General features: G+C 35.7%; 2 protein-coding genes across 2 annotated transcripts; both read left to right on the top strand.

Moving 5' to 3' along the window:
• Positions 1–281: 281 nt before the first annotated feature.
• LOC143537582 (THO complex subunit 1-like) lies at positions 282–12,751 on the top strand. Its single transcript, XM_077031319.1, has 21 exons — positions 282–531; positions 4,950–5,011; positions 7,015–7,098; positions 7,170–7,244; positions 7,748–7,841; positions 7,946–8,091; positions 8,194–8,265; positions 8,354–8,426; positions 8,493–8,605; positions 8,686–8,757; positions 9,025–9,150; positions 9,254–9,319; positions 9,443–9,484; positions 9,573–9,689; positions 10,811–10,893; positions 10,994–11,060; positions 11,481–11,552; positions 11,637–11,687; positions 11,808–11,867; positions 11,971–12,120; positions 12,381–12,751. The coding sequence occupies exons 1-21, from the start codon at positions 282–284 to the stop codon at positions 12,579–12,581; spliced, it is 2,076 nt and encodes a 691-aa protein (XP_076887434.1). The 3' UTR covers positions 12,582–12,751.
• A 654-nt stretch (positions 12,752–13,405) lies between these two features.
• LOC143537599 (UDP-galactose/UDP-glucose transporter 2-like) lies at positions 13,406–15,644 on the top strand. The gene is made up of 7 exons (XM_077031334.1): positions 13,406–13,531; positions 13,612–13,640; positions 13,721–13,922; positions 13,987–14,229; positions 14,301–14,402; positions 15,198–15,305; positions 15,402–15,644. Exons 1-7 carry the CDS (start codon positions 13,406–13,408, stop codon positions 15,642–15,644), a joined length of 1,053 nt encoding a protein of 350 aa, XP_076887449.1.
• Positions 15,645–19,145: the final 3,501 nt, after the last annotated feature.

Below are 19,145 nucleotides of genomic sequence, written 5' to 3'. Positions count from 1 at the left end.
TTGGGCCCAGGTTGGAAATATACGAAAGGAGATAGGTACCATCAGTTAAAGAATGAGAATGTGAGATGGAGAGTGTTGAGGGAGGATGTTGAGTCGGAGTCGGGTGAAGAGTTGGAAGAAGTAGAAGAACCGAGTGACCCGGAAGACATGGAGACGGGTGTTGGTAGTAGTTCCCCAACATAGGGGTTGGGATTATTCGTCTGGATATTCGTCATATGATAGTAACTGGGCCCACATGGGGTCAATCAATGATGTGGTGGAAAGGTATAGGCCTTCAATTTATGGTAAAGGAGTCTCGGGCTCTATTTGACCATCAAACCTTCATGGGGGCATATCATGAACGTGCTGAGAAGGAGAGACATGATCGTTTAGAAATGTGGAACCGCGCCCAAGCTTATGGGCAGGACCATGAAATGAATATGCGGTATTTGGACGATCGGAATAGAAGAATGCATGACCAATGGCATGCCGGTGAGACTGTTGTACCAGCTCCACCAAGTGTGGATTACACGACTTTACCACCGTATGATGGTACGGTGCGTTATCCCGAACCACCTCTTCATCATTCCATGTAGGTAGATCCGATGCAGTTAATGGCATCACCACCACCATCAGAAGAAGGTAGTAGTGGAGGAAGTGGGGCATTTAACTTTGGCGAGTTTTCGGACTTTATGAAGTCTATCTTCGGGCCGCCCCAACCGCCCTACTATTGATTGTGTCCTCATCATGTCAGGTGCACATTGTTTTGTATATTATTTGTATATTTGTTTACTTTGTGTTTCAGTATTAGTATTTGGGTGGATGGGAGGAGGATGGAACACTTGTTAATAGTGTTATGGGTCATGAAAAGAGGTGGTGTTTTTGTTTTTATTTTCTCAAAACCATACATTGGGGACAATGTATCCTAAGTGTGGGGATGGGGAAATTTTTCGTTTTAAAATAATATATATATATATATATATAGAAGTAAAAAAATAATAAAAAAATTGAAAGAAAACCGGAAAGTGGTAAGATGGCGGGGTAAAGTTTTGGTCCCTTTTCAAGGTCACAATTCCCTTAATTCAAGTTTGCTTAGTTGTTTTAAAAACGAGGTTGTGTAGTATTCTAGTTAAGGTTAGCATGCTTTCGGTACAATAACCTGCATAACATATCCATATTCACTTGTGTATTAGGAAAGTGAAGAGTGGTGATGGATTGGTTATTCTCAGTTAGAACTTGTGTGATCAATGCGTTTCGAGACCTTAGCTTGGCATAAGTGCAAAAGTGATAGTGGCAATTAGGTTTAAGCCTCGTCTGGATGAGCGCGAGTGTGGGTTTCGGGAGTTGGGCCTCATACATTACACATATGAGCGTGGGCAATGAGAGGAGCGGGGGGTTGGTTCCCTTAGAAAACTTTATTGGACCTATTCATTTTATTTGATCAACCCCAATATTATTTTGCGAGACGATCCGGCTTAGTAGGTATTTCTTTGTATTTGTATTTGTTTTGGTACTAACCAGTAGAGAGTAGTATCTACCATGCTTATTTGCAAGATTAAAAGTTAAAAAAATGATGAAAAAAACGAGAGAAAGAAAGAAAAAGTTGGGATTCAATGTCCAAAGTAGTGTGTATCGAGTGTTGAGATGCAAGTTAGTAATGTACATAGTTGTTCATTGCATTGGTTATTTAGTTTTGATGTAATAAGCCGGATCGGATCGCATGAGCTACTTTCAATTTCCCATACCATCTACACCTAGCCCCGGTATAACCCCGTTTTTAAGACCTCTTGATTTGCATTTGTGTCAAAGCATATATAGGTGGAGATTTGATGGTGGTACAAGCGTATGCAAGGAGAATTGGTTATGATTGGAATATATGTGAACGATCACCGATAAGAGGGTTAATGAGTGATGGTGTGTTATGTGTGGGTAAAAACCGAAAGCATGTTAAGGTTGATTAGAATTCTATGATTTAAATATAATATCAAGTAATACTAATGCAAACCTATAGTGATGAGGGAATAGGGTATGACTTGGGACCTTGACTGAACCGGGCTTGTTGGTATGTTTGGTGGTGGTAGTTTGAAAACAATTGTTGTCTGAAGTGTTACTTGGGGGCAAGCAACGGTTAGGTGTGGGAATGTGATGAGTGACCTGTAGGGAAGTCGTTAATCGAGTTAAAGGATATAGATATATTTGCTTAACCAACTTAATTTCGTGGAATTTGTTGACTATGGTTACTCGTATGATTGCATGTGTGAGGAGGTAAAGGATAATGTTACGAGAGCATGGGCGAAAACGGCGAAGAAATCGGAAGCTAAAACGAGAAAGATACGAAAAAAACAAGGAAGTGAGAGACCACTCCACCGTGGTCCATGGTGTTTACCGTGGGCCACGGTCAACCTGGAACAAAAGTATCAGAACCCACCGTACCGCGGGCTGAATCTGAACCGTGGGTGGATCGTGGTCCACTGTAACTGCCATGATTATTCTTATTATTAGACCGTTTTGGTTGGCTTTTGGACTTACTTTTCAATTGGGACAACTTGTGGGTGATTACCAGAGACAAAGGGATTATTCTTAGGGATTCTAATCATTAGATTGAGTGTTTGATTCTTATGATGAAGACAATTGAGGCAATGATGATCAACCAAACTATGAGTGGCTAATTCCTTTAGTATTTCTCTTGGGATGTAAGGATAACTACAAGACACTTTATGTTAATTGTTCTTGAAATTGGATTGATTGTCTAATTATTTATGTTAGTATAATCATGATGTTTGTGTGATTGTTTGTAACTTGTCTATATCATTTAAACCTAGTTTTGATCCATGCGTTCTTGGTGTAATTGACAATTGAGATTTAGTGGAGAGAATTAGGGTTAATAATATTGATTGATTGTTGAGTAACAACCTCGTGTTCTAGGAATTCGAGTACTTAGTTCTTGATTAATCACAAACAATTGCATATGCACAAAACTGAGATATTATGGTTTGTCCATTGAATGTTAACAAGAGTGTCGAGTAATAACCTGAACCCCAAGAGGAATGCTTGCTTAATCAATTGTTTGAAACTTTCGTGTTAGTTTATTTTAGATATTAAAATCAAATCAAAATCAACTTGAAGATTATTTTTATTGTCTTTTACTTTTATCTTAGTTTAATTGCTAAGCTACTTTGTTAACACATATTTCACAAACTCCTTGTGTTCGATACCCATTTACCACTATCTATTTAGTTGTATTTGGTTTAAATTTGAGTGAGTCCTCGACCTCACGTCAATACTCCAAGGACACACCTTATATTAGATGTAATTTTAAATATTTATTTGGACTAGGACCATCTCGGTGACTCTGGAATATCCGCTTCCCAATTTAATCTATTAACGATTTGTTTAAATACGTACATTTTTGCATTTTCATTAATATTTCAATTACTATTTACCATTTATTTTAATACTTTAATTTTGTAATTTAAATTTATTTCATCTCAAATTCAGAACTTGCAATCCTATAACTTTATATTATAAGTTTCTCATCTAACCAAACTCAATTTATCAAAATCTTCATTAACTTTGTTCAAATTTATACTCCCGATCTTAAGAATTTCATTCCTAATGTTTACGGTATTTAAAGGTTTCACATGTCATTACTCATTTTAAGATTTGTTGTTAATTGAACTATCTATTTAATCCTTCACTTAATTTTTGTTATGATATTTTTTTATACATTTATAAAAAAAAAATCTAGTTTGCTATTTTATGTTATTTGTAAAGTTCACGAAAGTTCGTTGTTATCTTATATTCCTAACCTCGTTCATCACTCTCAACGTTTAGGATATCATTTCCTTTCAATTTTAAGATTTATACATTCATATCAAAAATTATTAAAAAAAACATCAATGTTTCCATTAAACAAACTCGAAGGTTTACCTCATTGTTTTAATTCAAATATTTCATGCATTTATGATCTTTTAATTTACTTTTAAGATTAATTAAAAAATTTTACTTTCTCATGATGTTATGTCTTTAAAATGTTTTGTAATTTACACGATGGGACGAATTATGTGGACCATCCGATGATAAAAATAATTATGGTCCGGAACATAATTATCCAAGTACTCGCATGGAAATCATAATACGCAAAGTTGTGTATCATAATCTAGAACCGAAAGTATTTTTGGGTAACGGTACAAATATAAAGATGATTAGGACATGGTGGATACGTCACTAGTACATCCTATATATAAGTGCCCTTATCGGATTTTCATCTGGAGCGTTACTCTGCTATTAGAAGTTCCATATTATGGTAAATTTTAAATTTTATTTAAAAATATTTTCCTTAAAGTTTAATTGTTTATAACACGAATATGTTTTAGTTTTCTTAATTTCAAGACGAAATTCCCTAAAGTAGGGGAGACTGTAACATCTCGGATTTTTCGTATTTGTATTCGTTTATGTTTAAACTGATTCGAGAATGTAATTTGGATCTTCGAACTATTTAAAACTTGTATTCATTGGTATTTAGTTTGGTTTAACTTATTTTATAATTTCATAACTTTCAATTATGCCAAATAATCCTTACAAATTCTTAAAATCACTTAAAATGGCTAAAAATGCATTTTCGGGAACTACATGGACTAATTTTGCCAATTCTTTCATATTTTCGACTAAATTAACGAAAATTAAGCTCCAAGTTATGCCAATTAATGTTTTAAAATATAGAAAGTCGTTTTCTTGATGCTTAGGACAAGATCTTTAAGATATTGGACATGATTTTGTCATTTATTGATTATTTGTTTCCTAAACGAGTTCGTTTACCATAAAAATGAATTTATGGACTTTATTATTTAAACTAACATAACCAAAAACCCTAAAACTATTGTACTTGGCCTTTCATAACATCAAACCCACGAAATTCTTCTTTCCCATTATCATATTCTTTAAGTTTAATTGAATTCTTTCAATACTAGTTGACTTTGGTGTTCTAGGCTTCTTTGACCATGATTTTCTCATTCTTCTATTCATCTCTGGGGTAAGTTGTTTTCTTCAAAATTTTAGGTTTTTATCTGTAGAACAAAAGTCCTCAATCAATTTTACTGATTGATGGGGTTTTGTTGGTCAATTGCTTTCCGACTCGTTTAGGGGCATAAAAGTCAATTTTAATGATTTTTCAATTACTATATCTTCTGATCGGAATTAGCTTTCGGTCCAGAAGATTTTTAGTTTTATCTTGATATTTTGAGTGTACTAACCAAAACCCGACTCCTGACTCGCTATTCGGATTCTGTTCAGTCCCAGCTCGCTTATTTACTGAAAACCTCATAACCGAGTTCTATACATCCACTTGGATTGATTCCAGTGACTATGTTCTCGGTTTTGACTCTATTTTATTTTGTATAAGTCTCAAGTCTGGTTGGATCAGAAAACTTGTCATGTTAACTTTGCTCGTTTATTATATCTCTCGGTTTATTCACTTAATCGTCAATGTGAGATATCATTCCCTTTTTTATTTTACTGTTTTTAAACGTTTTGGGGACATATGCGTACTAATACTTTTTTATATTACATACATACACAAAACTAGCAAACGAATGATTGTGTGTATTCAATCAAATGTTATTTGTTACTTGCTTATGTGCTTACATTCTATCATATTTGGAGTGGTCCATTATAATCACAATATAGTATGATCATACGTCGTCCTAGTAGCCATAGCCTGTGTTCGTGTGGCATGGTCAACCGACAATCACATTTGTATTCTAGTCATAGTATCCATAGCCCGTGTTCGTGAGGAATGGTCAACTGACACACTATTTGCTCACGATTTGATTGATTATTACTCACATTATTTTGTTTGCTTAGTTATTATTTATCATTTAATACATATTATTATTAATGTCAAAACTGATGATCATCTCACTCAACATGTGTTGTTGACAAATCTCTGTTTATTTTCTACGCATATGCAGGTTATCAATTGGTTTGAAGCTAAGGTGAAGAACACATAGAAAGACCTTAGACAGTAAAATAAAGAATAGTTATATTTTATTTTTTTTGGTAATTTGTTAAACTTTGTGTACTTGATTGAAATTTGAAATAAATTAATAAATAGATATTGTCATATTTTATATCGTATGATAGTACCTTGTGAGCTGTGAAACACGGTTCGCAGCCCGGCATTTCTGTCTCAGGTTGGGGTGTGACAATAGCCATCTTGTGTTTTTCTTAAGAACTTCGCGTAGTTGTTGTTTTTTAGTACCGAATAATTCTTTCGCGAATATTACCAGTAGCTTTGACTTGTCGTCTAGGAAGGCAGACTGTAAGTTAGGTGTAGCTCTTTTAGTTCCAAGGAAGGAGGTCCTTCGATTAATTGGTTTTGACTTTTCTTAACACTTCTTTACTGTTGCTGGATCACTTCTTGCTCATTGTCAAGGTCTAGCTGCTCGATCAATAAACATTATAATGTAAAGTTGGGTGATTTTCTCCCATCGAAGGGTTTCCATCTTCATCTTCAACCTCTTCCCTAAACATCATGGAGGTGATACCCGACAAGAAAATTGTATTCATTAAATGTGGGTGAAAGGTCGTTTTAACTCGAGGAGTGTTTAACACGTCATTTCAAACTCCAATAAACTATTATCCTCCTTCGGATACCAAAAAAAAAAAAAAAAAAAAAAACTTAACACGTCATTTCAAACTCCGAAAGAAAACTAAATTTTTTGTTGACAGCATGTTAATAGCATAAAAGAAAGGTGGGACCGGTGTAAACAAGGAGGCTAGATAATTATTATTATTATTATTATTATTATTATTATTATTATTATTATTATTATTCTTTGGTTGAAGAAGAGAGACGAAAGCAAGCACTCATATATATATATATATAAATCATCCGATGATGATGCCACAATCCGTAAACTAGCTTACCTCACTCCTCACAAGATTAGACTGACATGGTAAACCCTAATTATATTATTATTATGTTTAATTAATTCAGACAAGATGAAGATCAATTAACCTATTCTGTATGCACAGGATTTGTTCCGAAAGGTGATCAATCAACCTGGAAAACCACAAGATTTTGCTCTACGAACGGTTCAAGAAGCTATTAAACCACAGGTGAGTTTCATTTAAAGAAATAATAATAATAAAAATGTGATTTCGAGGCAATTAGGGTTATTGTTATGCAGAGGCAAACAAAGTTAGTCCAGGATGAGAACCAGCTGTTGGAGAATATTTTAAGGACACTACTTCAGGAGCTTGTGGTACTTTTTCTTTCTTCTTTTTATATTGCTTACTCCACGCTATTAAACCAAACAAGTCCTTGTTCATGTTCGACTGTATCGGGCAGATGAATGGTTTACGAATGGCTAACTGAATGGAATTTCTTGTTCGTGTTCGTTTATTAAGGAAATAAACTTCTAATGAACATATACATTTTTGTTTTATAGTTAATAGTTTTACTGAAATCAATATGATAAGATTAGAAAAGTCCTTAGAAAGTATAAAAAACTTCGAATGAACAAACCTAAACAAACAAACATTAACGAACATAAACATGGCCTTTGTTCATGCTCATCCATTTAATTAATCGAACGCAATTCTTTGTTCATGTTCGTTTATTTATTAAACAAACGAACACTAAGAACTTCCGGCCTAACAGCTCATGAACAGTTCGCCGGACGTTCGGTTCGTGTACAGACCAGTCACATTCTATATAATGATTGTTATTTGTTAGCTAATTAACCCTAATTTTTATTTGGCATAGTCTGCAGCAGTTCAATCAGGGGAACCGACTATGAGGTATGGGGAGTCAATTGGTGATGATGAGAACACACAGGGGAAAGTACCTAGACTTCTTGGTAAGCATATGTTTCAGGAACACAAAATTGAATCTTTTTTAATGTTTATCTTTTATAAGTTATTGGGTATTGTTCTTGAACTTATATATGCATATTCTTGTCAGACATTGTGCTATATCTTTGTGAAAATGAACACATTGAAGGCGGAATGATATTCCAACTTTTGGAAGATTTAACCGAGATGTCCACTATGAGAAACTGTGAAGATATCTTTGGTTATATAGAAAGTAAGCAAGATATCTTGGGCAAGGTATGCAAAATCTTTACCTTTACAAGACCCTTAATCCATTTTTACTATTATTTACTTGATGGCTTATTTGGTTTCTAATAATACGTGTTTGGTCTCATGCAGCCCGAGCTGTTTGCAAGGGGAAAACTCGTGATGTTAAGAACGTGCAATCAACTTCTTCGTCGTTTGTCAAAGGTATTTATTAAAAATGTAATAATTAAATTATCATTATCTTAATTTATATTATTTTTTGACAATTTGTTTTGTTGATGCTTTTTTGCAGGCAAATGATGTGGTATTTTGTGGGCGTATCATTATGTTTCTTGCTCATTTTTTCCCTTTATCTGAACGCTCAGGTAATTAATCTTATTATTAAATTTCATTTTAATTCTGCATCTAAATGGCATTTTTTGCACTGCCAGCTGTCAATATTAAGGGAGTTTTCAATGTTTCAAACGAGACAAAGTATGAGAGCCAAGCTCCAGATGGAATTTCTATAGACTTCAACTTTTACAAAACCTTTTGGAGTTTGCAGGTCAGTCTAATAATCTAATCTTATAGAAGTAAAATTAATTTTTATATATTAAAATATTAATTATATTTTTGGTGTTTCAGGAATACTTTAACAACCCTGCTTCCATTGGTCTTGCTACCACAAGGTGGCATAAGTTCTCATCCTCTTTGACGGTATTGTCATAAACAGTCACTGAATAAAGATAGTTACATAAATGGTCCCTATGTTATTGTTTTCATTACATTTTGTATTATATTATATTAGTAAGGGCAGTTTGGTCATTTTACTAAAACGTAACAGAAAAAGATTACACCAGTTTGTTGTAATTTGAAAGGACAGAATGTACACTGTAATCACTGAAAAAAGAGACAATCTGCAATTTAATGTAGTTAAAGGCGTTAATCTGTAATTTACCCTAATTTTCACAATGATGTATTCAGGTTGTTTTGAATACATTTGAAGCTCAGCCTTTAAGTGATGAAGAGAGTAGCACTAATAATCTTGAGGATGAAGCAGCAACTTTTAGCATAAAATATCTTACAAGCAGTAACTTAATGGGACTAGAGGTTTGACTTTTGTGTCAAGTTTTGACTTTTTAGTGTCATTTACATTTTAAATTAGTCCAATCTTGGTTACACTGATCTTTTTATGTTTTCTGGTCTGTCACAGCTGAAGGATCCAAGTTTTCGTCGTCATATTCTTGTTCAGTGCCTAATTTTGTTTGATTTTCTTAAGGTAATATGAGATATTTTAACCTTTTAAAAGGCTTATACAAGGTTGAATACTTTATCTTAGTACATACTACATAGTAAAACCTCATGCTTTACTTCGGCCCAATTTGTTTTTGATTTTATATAGGCTCCTGGAAAAAATGACAAAGATTTGCCACCCGAAACTATGGTTAGTGACATCTTTTCTGGAATGCTTGATTCTTCTTCCAAAGGTTTGGTTGACCAATGCCATGATGAGTTTATATCTTTAATTGTAGAAGGAAGAGATAAAATCGTTTGAAGAACGAGTAAAACAACTTTTGGTTATGACCCCACCAAAAGGAGAAAAATTTCTTCACAGCATTGAGCATATTTTAGAACGAGAAAGAAATTGGGTACGTGTTTCTTTCTGTTTTTCTTATTGGGTGTTTGAATATTAAACAAACAGATAAAAAAATAGTTACCCCGTAAAATTCCATTCATATGTAGTGGTGTAAATGAGCCGAGCCGAGCCGAGCCGAGCCTGGCAAGTTTGAGTTCTATCAATAGACCATGAGCTGAGCTCGGCTCGTTTAACTTACAGAGCTCGGGCTTGGCTCGTTTTGAGCTCTATTTCTACGGCTCAAGTGCCGCTCGCGAGAAGTTTTTCAAGCTCGAGCTTGGCTCATTTACTATTTATTAATTAGTTAAGGTCCCATCCTTCAAATATCATGATTGGGTCGACCAGGCCAGGATCCTGAGTGAAATATCATGATCCCTTCTCTCCCTATCGGTCAAACTTTTCCATCCTCTCCCGTTGGGAAAGGGGATCGATTACCCTTCTTAGCTAGGATAAAGTCAATGCCATCACTCTCTCCTTGATTCGCTCGGAAATCGTAACTAGCCTCTCTTCCCGGGTATGTAAGCCATCTATCTGGGAGGAACTTAAAAGAACGGCTTTCGTTTTTTTTCACCCCTTTTGTGGTCTTGCAGCTATAATTAAAATTTTATATATAACATAATATATATTATTTAGTTATTTTTCTCGTAGTTTTATATAATGTAATAAATATGAAATATATATATATATACAATCAAAACTGTATAAATAATAGGCTTGTGAGCTGGCTTGAGCTTGAAAAGCGAAGCTTGAGCTCAAGCTCTTATTAAACAAGCTTTTTTTTTAGGATCAAGCTCATTAAGCAAGGCTCAGTTCTAGCTTTTTCATGAGCAAGTAGCTCATGAGCGGCTTGGCTCGTTTACACTCTCACTCATATGGTATGGTGGGACGAGGGCAAGCTTTTCTTGTATCCTAGTAGATAGAGAAGCTGCTCCCACTATCTGAGTCTCTTACTTCAAGAAATTTTTTTTTTTCCTTTTGCATTTAGTGTAGTCAACCGGATAAAACAATATAACATAAAATGTGGCTAAGAGAATCGAAAAACAAGAAAACAGAAAGTACTAAGACAAAGTAATGTAATAATTTTAAATGATTTGTTTATATTCATATAGTGTTCATATGAGAAATGCGTTTCAGGTCTGGTGGAAACGTGATGGCTGTGCGCCATTTGAAAAACAGCCCGCGGAAAAGAAAACCGTTCGAGATGGAGGGAAAAAACGGTACATATCTTTGTAATGATCTTGTTGGTGTTATTTTGAAATTAACAAATTATATTCTTCGGAATTGAATTTGATATAAAATTTCTTTTGCAACTTTTAGTCGTCCACGATGGAGACTGGGGAATAAAGAACTTGCTCAACTATGGAAATGGGCGGATCAAAATCCGGTGTGTTAAATATTAGTTTGTTCTCTGTTACTTTTTATACATGTTTTTCAATGTAGTTAAATCTTATTATTTGTTGGACTTTAATACTTCAATACTTGCTCACGTTCATAGGGTTGCACAGTTCATTACACATTTGTTAGAGAAAAGTACAACCCTGACTTTTTTTTTTAAATTTTAGAATGGCACAATCTTGACATTTTAGTCAAAGGAGTAGTTTACATTTTAAAAGTCAATGTGTTGGTCAAAATTGGACTAATATTTTATTATTAACTAGTCATGTTAATAAATATTACAACTGAAAAGCTGGTTGATGATTGATAAGTCGAGTCAATGTTAGAGGAATTCGAATTTGGGAAATTAAAAGTTAGGTAAAAAGTCAAATGATGCTAATTATCCTGCCATTTTTAACTACTCGTGCAGAATGCTCTAACTGATCCTCAACGTGTTCGCACGCCAGCTGTCACAGAATACTGGAAACCCTTGGCTGAAAATGTAAATTCCTGAAAATTCAATTTTTAAATTTTAAAAATAATGTTTTATTTTCCAAATATTTATCTTCTTTTTTGTTAATTGCAGATGGATCCAAGTGCTGGAATTGAAGCAGAGTACCACCACAAAAACAATCGGGTTCGTTTATTTCTGATTTTGTGAATAGTTAACATGCGATTTCAACAAAATAATTTTATTTTTAAGAGATGTATGTAAAGTCAACTTTAAAGTAAATTAATTGGTCAACTATTCGTGTAGGTTTACTGCTGGAAAGGTCTTCGGTTTTCAGCAAGACAGGATTTGGAGGGATTTTCTCGTGTGAGATATATTGTTAAACCTTAATTGGATTGACAATAATAATATTACTAATAATAATAATTATATTTATTACTATTATTAATTGGAATCAGTTTTGTTGCAGTTTACTGAATTTGGTGTTGAAGGGGTTGTGCCCATGGAACTTATGCCACCTGAAGTGCGGTCCAAGTATCAATCCAAACCGAGTGATAGGTCAAAACGCGCTAAAAAGGAAGAAACTAAAAGTTCTGCAAATCAAGCAGAAGAGAATCAGGTAAGAAGTACATCCTTTATTTTTGACTCTTTTGGTCAAACCTAATACTTCATTGGTTCAATAGTCATGTATATTGTCAAACAATTAGCTTCAAGATTTTAAGTTCTTGTATTTATTACAAACCTTGATGCTTTATGCTGTTTTTCCGAAATTTTAAACATTTAATTAAATTTTCAAAGTTTGACCTGCATGGCTCGTTTTCCCTTAACGGGCCAGAATTTCAACATCTTACTCATCACTCTCTTTTTTTCCCCCTAAAGATTGCAACACCTGCAAGTGAAGTTGATGGTGAAGGTAACAGACCAGATCTTGAAGCTGCAGCACCTATGGACACCGAGGCTGCAAATGTTTCACCCGAAGAACACGAAAAACAAACACCTGATACAGACGGCGGTCAAGAGCCAGGTCAAATTGATGAACCAGATCCGGACCATGAACCAGAACCTGAACCCGAACCATGAAAGATTGATAGCGAAACCATTAGCTCTAATCTCAAATGAAATCTGTTTACAATGGGGATATGCTGTACCATATTAATTGTAGCGATTTTGGTTTTTACGGAATTTTGTATCTACTTATTCTTGACGTGTGACCTTTTTGACATTGATTTTGGTTTATAACATTCTTCATGTACCTTTTTGACATTGATTTTGGTTTATAACATTCTTCATGTATGTACCTTTCTATAAAAAATGTGATTTATATATAACATTTTCGTATATTCCATTTTCTATTTTCTATTTGTTTATGTAGTATTGGTATTCATTTTCATGTGTTGGTCAATGGTTACGTATTCAACATTGACACTTCGCTAGGATGTTTATTACTTGAATTGGACTAAAAAAAGAATCGAAAATTTGAACAGAAGTAGAATTTGTGATTATTAATCTACAACCCTGCACTAGTTGTAAATTAAATACTCTTATATTACCATGGATACATAACCCCTACAGGCTTTAAATTCATCATGAGTTACAATATGAATATTCCTTCAAAAGAGATGTTTCCTCCTTATTTTATGGAATCATTCCTCCATAGCCACTCATCAAGAAATTGTATTGGATGGGAATTCAATTGGTTTTTTTTTAATTCTTTTCATTTCGCTCTCGTCATCAAAATTTCCAAAAGTTGATGGTCGTTTGCCTCCGCAAATTCTTTCATCCAGAATCGACGTTTTGATGTATTCCTTGTGAATGCTTTGCTCAAAAAGTTAAAAAAGAATCGAAATGGGCATTCTCCTTTGTTGATCATTGTTATGTGCACCTGGGTTCGATAAATTGCCACAATGAAGGGTGAAGAACAAATAAGGACACTGTTTGGGATTACACTGACAGATAAACCAAAATGGCAACAATTTATCATCTGTTCTTCCGGATTCTTTTTCGGGTATCTTGTTAATGGCATCTGCGAGGTTGGTTTTCTTGTATTTCTGTATGACACAACCATCCACATAAAAATCATGCATTCATGCACACTTATTTGTGATTGCAGGAATATGTATATAACAGGCTTCAATTCAGGTACACAAAATTCAAGCTTACCGCTTTAATAATACAATTATGCCATTTGTATTGACGTAATTTCATTACAACTAATTCAGCTACGGATGGTACTTCACGTTCGTACAAGGATTTGTATACCTAACACTCCTGCGTTTACAAGGATTCACTCCGAAACAAATGGTGAATCCATGGAAAATGTATGTTAAACTCTCTGCTGTTCTTATGGGTTCTCATGGATTAACCAAAGGATCATTAGCATATCTCAATTATCCTGCACAACTTATGTTTAAATCAACAAAGGTATCAAAGCATTTTAAATCCAAATTTTGTTGTTTTAATATTGAAACAAAGTCTTATGTCATAGGTTTTACCTGTAATGATGATGGGTGCATTCATACCTGGTTTAAGACGAAAATACCCCCCGCGTGAATATTTTTCCGCTGTTCTTTTAGTAGTTGGTTTGATACTTTTCACATTAGCTGACGCCAACACGTCTCCAAATTTTAGCATTTTTGGTGTTGTGATGGTTTCTGGAGCTTTAATAATGGATTCGTTTTTGGGTAATTTGCAAGAAGCAATTTTTACCATTAATCGTGAAACTACGCAGGTAAACTGTTGTTTTTCGATGTTTCTTTTGAGAAGAATATACAGAAACTTTATGTTTGAAATGTTTTTCAGATGGAAATGTTGTTCTGCTCGACTGTTGTTGGAACGCCTTTCTTGATCCCGCCAATGGTTTTAACAGGAGAATTGTTTAGAGCATGGAAGTCATGTTATGAAGTATGTTATTTGGTATCAAAACGGTTTTGAGTTGCAATGGGTCAGGTTTAGTACGGGTCAACAGTCAAAACATGTTCGGGTTGACTGGCTAATTTCTGTTTTGTCTTTTAAACGAATAATACATGATAACACATTAATCACGATTACAGGAACAATATATTTAAATAATAGTCTAAAACTTTAAAAACAATAAGGTGTGCATGAAACCGGAAAACCAATCTATAATCGGACCCAAACAAAAACCGGCGGCTTGGCTTTTATGTTTTCATAAAAACTGAACTTTGGTTCAGTTTCGGTTTTGCATTTAGTAAGACCGAAAAAACCGAACCGAGCCAAAGTTAAGCATTTTCGTTTTTCATTTTAAATGTTAAGTAATTTATAAGAATTTAATAAATAGTGTAACCCCAATACTTTAGCCCAAATTTTTGGGCAAAAAGAAATTTCAACCCAAGAAATTCCGAAACTGGAACTGAACCTGAACCGAAACCGAACAACTTAAAAAAAAACTCAAAAATCAGTTTTTTGGTTTGGTTTGAGCCTAAAACCGGCCCATGCACATTCAGTATAAACCAAAACAACCCATATGACTAAATTTCTTGATTTGACCCGAGATAAAACATAATCCAAATAGACCCGTTTACTAAACATGTCAAAATCACTCGTTATTGTGTTTATATAAAAAATCACACTTATTAAATGTACTCCAATAAAGCTTTCAAGAAATTCAACTCAACTCAATGACTCATTTCTTTATCATCTTTTTTTTTTATTAATTTTTTGATGTTTAACGTGCAGCATCCCTATGTATATGGGGTATTGCTTTTTGAAGCTGTGGCCACATTTGTTGGTCAAGTATCTGTTTTATCACTCATTGCCATTTTTGGGGCTGCAACAACCGCTTTGGTAGCTAACTATAACTTCTTTAATTCACATAATAATATAAATAAACAGTTACATTGGTTAACTTTAAGGATTCACATTTCTATTGGTATTTTACAGGTAACAACCGCAAGAAAGGCAGTAACTTTATTATTATCTTATATTATTTTTACAAAACCCATGTCAGAGCAACACGCGGTTGGGCTAATATTAATAGCTGCGGGTATTATGATGAAGCTGTTACCGGATCACAAGATTCCTCAAAAACTTAGGTTTTCGGACGCGTTTGTAAAACAAGTAAAATCTTTTCCTAGAGAAGAGAAAACTGAAGATCATAATGATGAAGATAGGCCTTTGGTGTAAATTGGTGTATGAAATGATTAAGGATAATGCTTATAGATTATACCTAAAGAAGGTTTTGTTAGGGTTGTGAATTGTGATGTGAGAGATGTGGTGGCTTGCTCAATATTTTGATATTGGTGGCTCTGTTTATATGAATATCTAGTGAGAAATGTTTGAAGTTTAATTGGTGAATATCTAGGTATCCAACACGTTGTTTCGTGCACTTGGATTCTCAATTATATAATAGAGTAGTTGAAGTGAATATATATTGTAACCCCGATTGAAAATTTATAGTTTCGTCCCTGTTCTAAACTTGTGTTTACATTTTTGATGATTATCTTATTGGTTTTTCGAATAATTATTTATTTTGTTCCCAGTTTAGTTTGCAGGATATCTTTGGCTACTAGTTTTCAAGTTGATCCAACATTCAAAATTCAAATGTATAAATAAATTTAGCAGTTAATTACATGACTTGCTAGTGTGGTAAGTTCAAATTATGAATTTGGATACAACCTTTTACCACACTATAACATGTTTGGTTTGTATCACTAACTGACGTTAAAAATGACTCTTTAGCTCATACAAAATGACCCTTTAGCTCATATAAAATGACCATTTGTGTAAATTTGTATCAACTTCTAGATCCAGTCTTGAAGAAACACTATGTAACCCCGGCGGATTATGGATAATCTTAGGGTTAAGTAGATGTTTCCCACGAGGGTTAGGTCCTGCAAAGATGGTTATTCTTCTGATGACCTGCAAAACAGACACCGTGAGCTCGTCACTGAGAAGGGGGGGGGGGTTCCTCCTTGTGACCACCCTCCGGCGTGAGAATCAGACTAGATTGCTCTAAATATAAGTGTATATTGAGAGAAATAGCTAGGGAAGATAAGATAAAATCAGATGATATCCCCTTATACCGTTCCAAGGTGTTGGAGTATTTATAGCCGAAGGTAGGTTTCCAAGCAGGTACAGCCAGCTGTATAATATTCCTTTTCCACCAACTGTGGGCTACGTACGTGCCATGCTGGTGGTTGGTGGGTAGGCAGCGGCTGATAGTGACATGGCCGGCTGTGTACTATTCCTTTTCCACCAACTACAGGCTATGTACGTGCTACGATGAGGGTTGGTGTGTAGGCAGCGGCTGATAGTGACATTTTGTACTGGAGCATGCTCCTCCTCGTACTATTGTCGGTGAGCTGTCACCCTGTGATTGGTTCATGGGCTGCTTTGGTCAGATCTTGTCTATTTTGTTCATACCTTGGCAGGTATAGTACAAAAGATCTTCCAGAAGCATATGGACTGGCTCTTTTGGGCGGGAATATTCCCGCCTTGCTCATTCCTTCTTCAGGTGACATTGCTGAAGTATTAAGAGTTAGTGCCTTATGCGTGTAGCTTTACTGTTAGTGCGGGTAGCCTTCCTTCTCAGCTTGTACCCATAGCCGCGGGAACATGCAGGGTACTGTACCAAGGGAGGCTTTCCTGCGGGAACAGCTGGCTTACTGCGTGTAAGGTCTTCATCTCTCTGAGCATGGTGGGTCTTGCGGAACCAGTTGGTCTTTGCGCAGACGTACCCCATCAAGGTGTGTCTTGCGGGTCCAACTGGGCTTTGCGGGGACCTACCTCTTCAAGTCTTTTAAGACTCAACTTGACAAAAGAAGACAATATTTCAAGCTAAACATATGAACTTGAAGAGGTAGGGTCGTATACCATCTAAGAGGCATCAGAGGCCTCCACGAAGTGGACCTACATAGTCCGTGAAACATTCATGCACCAAGTACAAAGTGCAGGTGCTGACGAACATTAGCGTTGATTGATATTCTACGAGGCGCCAAACATTCCTTGACATCTCGGGCTAAGTGGTGCCAAAGATCTTCCTAGGTATGGTGCAAAAAGGAAGTATCTCATTGAAAATGGCGTCCAACCAATAAGAAACTGACAACACATCGTCAATAGTACTACATAGTACAAATGTCACCATCAGTCAACTACTTTATTCACCAACTTCCCTTGGGCACGTGCAAGCCCTCTAATTGATGGAATACCTAACATGGTAGGCGACCTATACCTTCTCTCCTTCCATCCGGCTATAAATACCACTCAACCTTCAACGGTAAAAGGATCAGATCTTATCTTAACTTCTCTTCAAGAACACTCACTAGTGCTCCGCAATAACTTGTATTCTATACACGTTCAATTATGTATACTGATTCTCACACCGCAGGGTGGTTACGAGAAGACCCTCCCATCTCCTTCTCGTAATGAACTAGCCGGATTATATCTCAACCACCGTGGGAAGCGTCTAACTTTAACCTAAGGGCTAAGTAATTGGGCCAATGATACATTTAGTGTTTCTTCATTTGCGCCATGTTCGTTTGCAAATGTATCTAACTTTAACCTAAGGGCTAAGTAATTTTACAGATGTATCTACTTGTTTCAGCCTGATTATATCTCAAGCGCCTGGAAAGTTATCGCCAAATGGGAATGACCTTATCAAATCAATAAGGTCCTAGGCAAAGGCGCTTATGCTTTAAAAAACCTTGATGGCACGCCTCTTCCGAGAACTTGGAACATGGCGCAGCTACGAAAGTGTTACATATAAATCAATTTCATTTTATATAAAAGCGGGCCAAGGGCCGCAATGCTATTAATGAAAACGATACTCCGTTGTTGATAGGTTAGCGCTATTAACTTATCTATCACATCAATTTAACAAAAGTAATGCAAAGAACGAGATAGAAATAATTCATTTCATTGAGAAGTAAATATTTACCAAAAGTGGATACCAACATCACTAAATAATTACAGATTACATAAGTCCTACGCTACTTATGTACAAATCTAATCCTGACGGGGAGAAACCTCGTAGTCAAATCTCTCTTCTTCTTGCTCTCCTTTTGCTGGATCCTTCCTCGCAGCATCACCATCGTCGCCACCAACCGCCGCGGAAGACGTGCTGGCCCTTGATGGCTCCAATAGTTCCCGCAGCTTTTGCACGCCATTTTATTTCTTGGCAAGCTGGGCAATGGTTGAAAAAATGGGGAACGACAAGGCATCATACTCTGCCTCCACAACTTGATATTCAGCATTGATGTTAACATTGTAGAGAGAGTAGAGTTCTAGGGGGAATTTATTCATGAACATGCGTAAGAGCCTCCTGAAACCCCGCCTTGTGTTACACCTGCTGTGCATCCATCACAAGGCGCCCAACGCTCTTCGTCATAGCTTCATCGTTAATGATGCGCTGGCAACCTAAGCAAAAAAAACAAAAGTTAGAAAAAAAGCCAACCATTAGAACAAATAAGAAAGCAAGTGAGAAACTGACCTTGCGGATGGCATGCTTCAACAGCTAGTCGCGGTCGCTGGCAAGGATGATGCTCTGAGTAGTTAGAGTTTCAATTGTTTGCTCACAAGCCTCCGCCGCGTCAGTGAGCTTGCTAGCGTCCACCTTCCGGACCGCTGCCTCGGTCTCTTATTGCTCGATCTGCTTGCGTAGATCAGCATTTTCCAGCTCGTGCTTAG

The sequence above is a fragment of the Bidens hawaiensis genome, unplaced genomic scaffold (genome assembly GCF_021521415.1).
Source record: "Bidens hawaiensis isolate Kalapana, Puna unplaced genomic scaffold, B.hawaiensis_p1.1 tig00011229_1, whole genome shotgun sequence".
Lineage (NCBI taxonomy): Eukaryota > Viridiplantae > Streptophyta > Magnoliopsida > Asterales > Asteraceae > Bidens > Bidens hawaiensis.
This window is presented reverse-complemented; position numbering and strand designations above follow the sequence as displayed.

Excerpts from the sequence above, each read along its gene's own strand:
- LOC143537582 (XM_077031319.1), top strand. The coding sequence starts at position 282 with ATGGTAAAGGAGTCTCGGGCTCTATTTGACCATCAAACCTTCATGGGG. Across the intron at positions 7,245-7,747 it reads CACTACTTCAGGAGCTTGTG|TCTGCAGCAGTTCAATCAGG; the intron begins GTACTTTTTCTT and ends TATTTGGCATAG. Across the intron at positions 10,894-10,993 it reads CGAGATGGAGGGAAAAAACG|TCGTCCACGATGGAGACTGG; the intron begins GTACATATCTTT and ends TGCAACTTTTAG.
- LOC143537599 (XM_077031334.1), top strand. The coding sequence starts at position 13,406 with ATGAAGGGTGAAGAACAAATAAGGACACTGTTTGGGATTACACTGACA. Across the intron at positions 13,923-13,986 it reads TTATGTTTAAATCAACAAAG|GTTTTACCTGTAATGATGAT; the intron begins GTATCAAAGCAT and ends CTTATGTCATAG. Across the intron at positions 14,403-15,197 it reads CATGGAAGTCATGTTATGAA|CATCCCTATGTATATGGGGT; the intron begins GTATGTTATTTG and ends TTTAACGTGCAG.